Here is a 9,475-nt window from a genome sequence, read left to right on the forward strand (position 1 = left end):
CTAGGTGCGCAACTAAGTTTCCGGGTTTTTTTTATCAATAAAAATGAAAAATTTCAAGAGAAATACAAAAAATGGCTTATTCAAAGTATCGTCCCTCGCTAACTATACATTTTCGCCATCTTCTGGCAATACATGAATACCGCGACGATAAAACGACGCGTCTTTGGACCGAAACCATTTATCCAACCAATTTTGCACTTCTTCGAAATTGGTCAAGTGTAGCCCAGCCAAGCCATGCGCCATCGACCGGAACAAGTGATAATCGGAAGGCGCCAGGTCTGGCGAATACGGCGGGTGCGGTAGCAGATCCCATTTGAGCGTTTTGATGGTGTCCTGGACGATGGAACTGCGATGGCACGGAGCGTTGTCGTGCTGCAATATCACTCGTTCGTGTCTCGTGTACCATTCTGGCCGTTTTTCGAGCAATGCATGGTTTAAATTGGTCAGTTGTTGTCGGTAGCGATGCGCATTGACAGTTTCGCCCGGTTTCAGCAGCTTATAGTACACGATTCCTTTCTTTGGTCCCACCAAACGCAGAACATTGTCTTCTTTCCAAAACGATTTGGTCGTGCCGTCGATGTTGATTTTTCACCAGGTGAAAGCCACGATTTTTTGCGTTTGGGATTCTCTAAATATATCCATTTCTCATCGCCAGTAACAATTCGATGAAGAAAACTCTTTCTTTCATGCCGCAAAAGCAAAATTTCGGAAGTGGCTCTTCGATTTTCCATCTGTCTCTCAGTCAACTCATGCGGCACCCATTTTCCTTCCTTTTGAATTTTTCCCATGGCATGTAAACGTTTGGAAATACCTTGGTGAGTCATGTTTAATGCCTCCACAAGTTGATTTGTGTTTGCGTATCATCTTCATCCAATAACGCTTGCAGATCGGCGTCCTCAATTGTTTTTGGTCTTCCGGAGCGCTCCTTGTCCTCAGTGTCGAAATCGCCACTTCTGAAGCGTTTAAACCAATCTTCACAGGTAGTTTTCGATGGTGCATGTTCGCCGTAGGCCTCCTCAAGCAAACGACGTGCTTCAGCTGCATTTTTTTTCAAGTTAAAACAGAAAAGCAAAGCTTCCCGCAAATGCTGTTTATTTGGCACAAAATTCGACATCTCCATTGTTAGAAAAAATATTTTGCGTTGCGATATGTATTGGTATAACGACTGGTTATTGTTAACAGATGTCCAAGCTATAACTTCAGACAACTTCAAACATTTAAATCGAGTACATGTGTTATTGGTGCCATCTATGTGTGAAACCCGGAAACTTAGTTGCGCACCTAGTACAAAATATCTTGTAAAAAATTAAGTTTTCGGTAATGTTCTTAACACTTTTATGCACAGAATAATGAGACGAATCAATTGGTATGAAAAAAAGACATAGTTGCTTTTAAGAAAAAGTATGCAGATGCGGCAAATTACATATTTTTTCTTAAAGGAAATATGCCTTTTTTTATACCAATTGATTCGTCTCATTATTCTGTACATAAAAGTGTTAAGGTAACATTACCGAAAACTTAATTTTTTACAAGATATTTTGTATTTTATGTCAAAATACTAGAATTTTCAAGCCTTATAATTCCAAAAGTTTTTAATGAAAAAATACTTTATTATAGCGTTTTAAAAAGCTCTCGAGATTAGCTACAAGAATATGCATTGAAAAATAGGGATTTCCATTTAAAAAATTAAAAGTGTCGTTCACGTGAGCTTTAAACGATCATCCAAGGTGAAACCAATGGCACCATCTTATGTGCCCCTTCGATCCAAACAACTTTTGTATAAAACATTTCTTCCGAAAACGTCAACTTTCCGAGATAATCCAGGGTCCCGACTTTTTTAATTGTTACACCCGGTATATATATTTATAGATCGTTTGCAGTTTAGGACTGAGGACACTGCTCGAGATCGAATTGCGAAACTGTATATGCCACAAGTATATACTTGTCAAGTTTTTACGCGTTAGTTCTTCACCATTTTTGTTAATATCCCCATTCAGTGCGACATATCGAATTGACTTCTTCCAAGCTTTGACAGGAGGAAAACAATCTATGCACGCTATGCTTATCGATTGGGTACCTATGGTCATCGCACCTGTAACAATTTAAAACTTTTAAAGCCATATCTTATTATTAGTTATTACAGTTTTTCAATCGCAAAGAGAATAAAAACATAAGCGTTTCATTATGTTTGCAAAAGATGTAAACATACAAATTTCGATAAAGAATATGATAATATAATATATTTTAAAAGAAAAATGTAGCACACACGTACATCACTCCAATGTTTAATTTTCGTAAATTTTTGCACTCGGTGAGGGCATCAATACTTCGCGATGTAGCGACACCGCCCGTTAAATCTATTATTTCCAAGCCAGGGCACGAATTTCTCAACTGTATTACAACTGCTTCTACATATAGTGGCGCAGAACTAGATATAACGCCGTTCAAATGTAAATTACGCATCCGGCGATTCTTTTGTAGTATTTTGCATAAAGGTTTAGCTGTTATCTTTGTCCAACTAAGGTCTAAATCCTCTAGAAATTCAAGATTTTCGAGATACGAAAATCCTTTGGCTGTTATATCATTCTGATAACAATGACTGAGATCCAATACTAAGAAAAATATATATAATTAGTCATGTACAATTTATTTGTAATCCTAATAATCATATTTAATTTATGTACTTATTACCTTTCAAATTTTTGCAGATCTTTGAAATTTTAAATAGGGCAAAATCATTAACGAATCGACAGCTACTTAATCGTAAGTGCGTTAAACGCCTGTCAAAAATGTTAAGAAATTTTACGAAATGCAAAACAGAAATGTTGCTTGATGTAAGATCCAACTGTTGCAAATATTTACGTCTGGATTCACATCTGGCAAAGAAAACTATAATATTATAAATAAAAAAGCAATCCGTAAAGCGCATATTTCGTAAATTCAAATGTGTAAAGAGAAAAGAATCCTGTGTTAAATGATTGAGGCGCTTATTTACTCTGCTCACATAGTAGAGCGACTTTATATCTAAGTTTTGTAATATTTTTAATATTATTTCATCCTGCAAAGATAAAATATAAAACTTTAATATATATATGATTACATTACAATAAATATTATAAGAAATAGACTTCTTCAAATACTTTACAGGAAGTGTAGAAAAACTGCAAAATGGTTGCTCTTTGGATTTATCCAAAGAGAGTTTGATATCTTTCATGAACTTTTTATTTTTATAAACTTTCTTATAATTTGAATGATCTCTTAATAAATGACGATTCATATATCTCTGCTTAGAAGATGGCACATTTTCTTTCTGAAATACTTTTTTGCGACTGAGATTGTTCTTGTCAAAACTTGTTGCTATATCGCTGTAAATAACATTGAAACAAATTTATTTTCATTATTAAGAGAATAAAAAATATTGAATATTATTTAATGTCGATGATATATAATACCTTTTATAAATAATGCAATATTCAGTAAAGTTCTTTTGAAGATCGAATATATCCAAGTGTGCATTTTTATAATCAGGTGTTAAATTGTAGATGTTCCAATGGCAAGTATACTTGCATTTAATGCTCTTTAACAGAGTAGTTAAACTTTGTTTCGGATTTTTAGGAAGGATCAATTTTGATGTACCAATAAGCATTACAGCATCTCGCAGCGTGTTAAAGCTCCATAATTTGTACCTAAATTTTAATCTGAGTATTTTGGTTTTAAAGTTATAAGACCGTAAAGGTGGAGACAATAATTGTGATGTCGAAGGTACAATCCAAGGCTGTTCAGCCCATAATAGAAACCATCGATTTTCAGGATCTTGAGCCAAAATTTGAGTTACATATCCAAGATTATATACATCATATATAGAGACTCGGATTGGATATACAGCTTTATGAAACTTGAAATCTTTGGAATAAAAAATTTAATTATAATCTTTACTGAACACAAACGTATTTTCTTTAAGGATGTATTACCTATTACCTTCCCAGCCAAAAGTACAGTAATCTGAGAAATCCAATTATATCGGTTGTATGCATACTTTATAACGGCTTACTACTATTTAATATCATAACAAGGACATTAATGTTACTGATTTAAGTGATTTTAACCAGTTTTTATGATTATTAACAGCGTATTTGTAAATATTTTTAGGGATGTATGTCCGTTCAGTCAAAATAAAGGGATCAAGCTGAAATTTACAGAAATTGTGCACTTATATATGTCCTAAAAACCTGTGTTAAATTTCAGATCGATTGTCTGACTTGTTTAAAAGATATTAATTTTTTAATTAATTTTGTAAATTAAAATATTAATATCTTTTAAACAAGTCAGACAATCGATCTGAAATTTAACACAGGTTTTTAGGACATATAAGTGCACAATCTCTGTAAATTTCAGCTTGATCCCTTATTTATTTTGACTGAACGGACATACATCCTTAAGAATATTTACAAATACGCTGTTAATAATCATAAAAACTGGTTAAAATCATTTAAATCAGTAACATTAATGTCCTTGTTATGATATTAAATAGTAGTAAGCCGTTAAAGTATGCATACAACCGATATAATTGGATTTCTCAGATTACTGTACTTTTGGCTGGAAATAAGGTATAGGTAATACATCCTTAATGATATCTTATTTATCAATTCAAATGTTACATACCAATATAATTATAATGGTTAAAGTTACACTCATCTATATGAGTATCCTTTACAAATTGATAAACAAAGTCAACATGATCCTCTCCCGCCACTGCTCTTTCGACATGAGGATATCGGCTATCACTCTCGTAAGATAAAGGACGATAATGGGATGTCATATTCCTTCTCTGTAAAAAAAATAAAAGATAAAGAGTAATAATCTCTGAGCTTATTTTAGTATATGTTAAAATGCCATATTATAATATTATATATCTTGTAATTATACTATAAAGATTATGCATATATATACACAGTAAAAAACATTTTGTATTTGTGTTAAAATTTTCCTGTGTAGAAAGTTTTGTGTTAAATTTCTGACACAGTTGTATGTATGTATGTAAGGATACTTTATTTACCCCAAAGGGGCCTTAAAGGGCGTTTTTATGGAACGTTCCCAAACCATTACAGCTCACCCATCATCTTCTGAATCTATACAATGCAACGTTATAACAACTAACCTTTTCAATCTGTTAATCTTTTAACTCTTTTACATCATAAAGCTAATCCACCGACAGCAAACTCTACTTATATTTGTCGTGAATCTCGTCCGGCTACATCCTCCTCCAACCGCCTCTTTCCTCCTCCCACTTCACCTCCCTTCCGTTTATCCACATTCTTCTATTTGTTAATACCACTGCGTTGCCCCTCGTTCTTTCCTCTCTTGCTCTCTCCACCAGCTTATGTCTGTATGCTCTCTCTTCAAGTGTTAGTTCCTCGTCGACACCAATCTCCCACCTTCTCCATATCTCATCACATCTTTCTATCACCTCTTCCTTGTCCTCTTCTTCTTCTAGTTCCGTGAAAATTACAATCTTACCATCCACGCCAGTCACCTCCCACGCTTTTCTTATCAGTATCTCTCTTCCTGTTACCTTTTCCATTATCGCTTCCAGCATCTCCCTTCTTTCTTTTGGTCCTTCTCCTGCCACTCTCCTCCAGATCAGATTCTTTTTCCTCTTCTCAATTTTTTCTTTTCTCTCTCTCTCTTTTTTTCTCTCCTCCTCCTTCTCTCTTTTCTCTCTTCTTCTTCTTATCTCCTCTTCTCTCTCCTCTATCATTCGTCTCAGCCTGTTCCTCTCCTCTTCCTGTTCCTTCCTTCTGTCGCTTTCCGGCGGTCTTCTCCATTCCTTCTCGCTCTTCTCTCTTCCTCCGTCACCTTTTTTCTCTGCCGCCCTCTTCCTTCCTAGGCTATCTTGCTTAGCTTCCCGATTCTTCTTGTCTTCACGACCATTATCCGTCCCTTCCGTGATCCTTCCCCCTGAGTCTGTCGATCCCTCGCTCCAGTCCCTTCCCCATCCCTCGCTCCACCCTTCCTCCCCCCGTTCTTCCTTTTCCTCCGCCATCCTCTTCTCCTCCACTTCCGGTTGGGTTTTTAGCTTTCTCAGTTCCTCTTTGACTTCCATTCCCGTTCGTATTATTTCCTCTTTAATTTCATGCCCGATTTCCCTTAGCTCCCTCGTAATTTCCTTAATCCATCCTGTCTCTTCCCTCTTTCGCGCCGCTATCTGTGCCTCTTCTTTGTCTGCCAGATTTTCCTCCATTCTATTCGATTCCTTTCTCCTTCGCATTTTCGAACCTACTCTCTTATTCTTTCCGCGATATGCTCTTCACCTGCTCTGCGTTGTGCTTACAGTCCACTTTCTCGTATTCTTTCTCGTGCCAGGCATGCACCGCCGCTCTGTCGACTTTCAGTCGTGCCACCCTATCTCGATCGGCCCTCTCACTCACCGCGTTTCCACTGCAGCGACCCGCGCCATTTCGCCTACTCTCGTGCCGATGTCACTTGCTTTCGTGTCACGCCTCGTCGTCCCGCAGTAGTGCCAACCCGCTCTTTTAGGAGGGGCCGGCACTCCGCGCCGCCTCGGCGATCCGCAGTAGTGCCAACCCACTCTTTTGGAGGGGCCGGCACCCCGCGCCGCCTCAGCACTGATCAACCTCTGTTCCACGCACGTGTCTCTGCTTCCGCGGCTCGCGCATGCCCGTGCTCCCCACTTCCTCTTCCCTTCTCCGGTCGCCTGCCTCAATTGTGTTCCTCCCTCTTCTCTCTTCTTCTCTCCTTCCCTTGTCTTGCTCCGTCCTAACCTCTTTTCTTCCTCGCCGTATTTTCTTGGTTTACTTCCGATTTTTCTTGCCCTCCGGTCTTTCTTCAGTTGTACGCCTTCCTCTTTCCTTCCTTCGGGGTTCTCTTTATTCTCTCTTCGTTCCTTGACTCCTACTCCGCCCGTACTTTCCCTTATTCCTTCTTTCCTTTACGGAGCACCCGTCTTCCTTCCTTACCCAACCGGAAGACGACACAGTTGTATGTTAATTTAACATATCGTTGTTGTATTACTTAACTTTTCTATGTTAAATTAATATTAACCATTTTTAAGAGTTAAAATAACACAATTTATATGTAAGTGCATGAATTCTTGGTGATATATTTTATATGTTAAAGTGAACAGATAAATTGTGTTATCTTCCTTTTTATAACAGTTACTATGTGTTAAATTGACATAATTCTTATGTTATTCATCAAAACTAAAAATAAATACTTCTCTCAAATGTTAAAATAACATTTTATCTTAATTACATTTAACATTATAGAGATGTCAATTTAACATAAACTTTGATTTCTGATAGTGTCTAAATGTTAAATTTTTATGTTAATTTTTTACATATTGTTTGTTATTTTTTTACATATTTGCTTTATATTAAATTAACACGAAAATTTGAGTGGATAAATTGGGACATGTGAAATATGTGTTAAATTTAACACAAAATTTTTTACTGAGGATATATATATAATCTGTAACTTTATCTTGCTTGCTTTAATTAATGCTATCAGTATTAACAATCAGAAGTAACATTGGGAGCTTTTCGACAAGCGACACAAGTCGACACAAACGTCGTTCAATCTTTTTTTTTTATTTTTGCAATGAGTAACAATAGGTAAAGACACGACACTTAATTGTGTCGACTTGTGTCGCTTGCCGGAAAGCTCCCATTCGTTTATTAGTATGATTAAAATATTTAAAAAATGGACATTATTTAACAATAATTTAACAATTCTCTAGATTAATAATTAATTAATTTTAGACGTTTTTATCTTTATTAAAGGACGTAAAAGGATGATTTTGTTATATTATACTATTATACTGATATCAGTTTAAGACGGTAATCTTAATAAGACATCAAAATTAACTCTATTCACTTAACTAAAATATGAGTAAATATAAATATGATTAACCCTCAGGGTACAGACTATAAAAAAGTTACGTTTCGTACGGACATGGGTTAGCCTAACCCGGCGACTTTGATTGACTGTATATCGGGCTGTATAATTTGTCAATTAAAACAAATTTTTTTTTTTGGATCGAAAATTTTCTCAAAAATACAATGGCGTTGATAGATTTATTACATTACTTGTTTAAACAAAGATACATTTGAAAATGTAAACCATTCTCAAAAAATTTTCATAAAAATTCACTTTTTCTTTTAAATTGCATAACTTTATAAAAAAAAAGATATCGACATTTTTTAAGTCGCGTTTGAAAGCTAAAAAGTTGTTCTTTGAAATGGCTGAATTCGTTTTTTGATCCATTCCAAAAAATATATTTTTTTTGAACTATGAAAATACCCGTTTTTTTGCGATAGCGATATAACGTACGTTACTTGCTTGATTTATCGTAATAACGCAAAAAAAATATCTTAAAGTAAAAATAGTTTTTTTGGATGTTGTTGATTAGTATAATATAAATAAATAACAAAAATTGAAATAATATTAACATGCATGCACGGATACGTTACGCTGGTATGCTACAGAGCATCATTTTGAGGTTAGAATGCACAAAAGTATATTAAAAATAGTAAATTATACATACCAGAATACTAAAAAAAAAAAACCTACTGCAGCAAATACTCGAAAAACAAATTTTTTTTTTAACACAGATTTTGTAACGTTCCGTACAGACTGGGTGTAGATTACCCGAGTTCAATTTTCAAAATCGTATAATTTGAGCACCAAGCGTAGACTGACGCTGCCCCTTGGCGCTCACATAGTAGCTACCTCAAAGATTTTTCCCCCCCGGTATGGACCCCCACCATTCACTTCCTTTGAAATGGCGCTACTTTCAAAATTCGCTCGGGTTACGCTAACCCAGTGTGTACCCTGATGAGGGTTAATTAAAAAGCTTTATAAATCAAAAAGGAATACGTCGCTATACTACTACACTAAAAATCAAAACAGTCAAAAATTATTTAGTATTTTTAGTGTAAACGCCACTTTAGAAAATCTATAATTCATGACATACGCGCGCGTGCGTATGTGTGTGTAAATGCTCTTCCCTTTTCACACTAATTGTATAAGTAATCAAATAAAAAAATATCTAACTCGATATTGTTTTTACACAATGTGTTTTTTGATGTGTTTTTCCTAATGCTGTCTTTACATTTACAATGAGAGCGCGTAATCAATTTATATAATTTATTTATAGATTATAATTGCTAGAAATTAATGCACCATACAGTATGCAGCATTTGCAATATGACTCTCTTAAGGTAGCCAAATGCCTCGTTATCTAATTAGTTACGCGCATGAATAATGGATTAACGAGATTCCCACTGTCCCTATCCACTATCTAGCGAAACCACTGCCAAGGGAACGAGCTTGGAAAAATTAACGGGGAAAGAAGACCCTGTTGAGCTTGACTCTAATCTGGCACAACTATATAGTCAATTTATTATATCGAATTTACACGAAAAAAACGCGTGCCAGATTAATTTTGAATAAAATT

General features: G+C 35.4%; 1 protein-coding gene across 1 annotated transcript; it reads right to left on the minus strand.

The window, feature by feature from the left end:
• Nucleotides 1-127: 127 nt before the first annotated feature.
• LOC139822001 (uncharacterized) lies at nt 128-5,282 on the minus strand. Its single transcript, XM_071793506.1, has 7 exons — nt 5,159-5,282; nt 4,663-4,828; nt 3,453-3,903; nt 3,146-3,365; nt 2,692-3,058; nt 2,273-2,612; nt 128-2,092 (listed from the first exon to the last, which is right to left on the minus strand). The coding sequence occupies exons 2-7, from the start codon at nt 4,817-4,819 to the stop codon at nt 1,981-1,983; spliced, it is 1,647 nt and encodes a 548-aa protein (XP_071649607.1). The 5' UTR covers nt 4,820-4,828; nt 5,159-5,282; the 3' UTR covers nt 128-1,980.
• Nucleotides 5,283-9,475: the final 4,193 nt, after the last annotated feature.

This window comes from Temnothorax longispinosus, chromosome 11, assembly GCF_030848805.1.
Source record: "Temnothorax longispinosus isolate EJ_2023e chromosome 11, Tlon_JGU_v1, whole genome shotgun sequence".
NCBI lineage: Eukaryota > Metazoa > Arthropoda > Insecta > Hymenoptera > Formicidae > Temnothorax > Temnothorax longispinosus.

Coding starts and splice junctions, on each gene's coding strand:
- LOC139822001 (XM_071793506.1), bottom strand. CDS start 4,819: ATGACATCCCATTATCGTCCTTTATCTTACGAGAGTGATAGCCGATAT. Junction 3,059..3,145: donor GCAGTTTTTCTACACTTCCT/GTAAAGTATTTG, acceptor TTATCTTTGCAG/GATGAAATAATATTAAAAAT. Junction 2,613..2,691: donor GATCTGCAAAAATTTGAAAG/GTAATAAGTACA, acceptor TATTTTTCTTAG/TATTGGATCTCAGTCATTGT.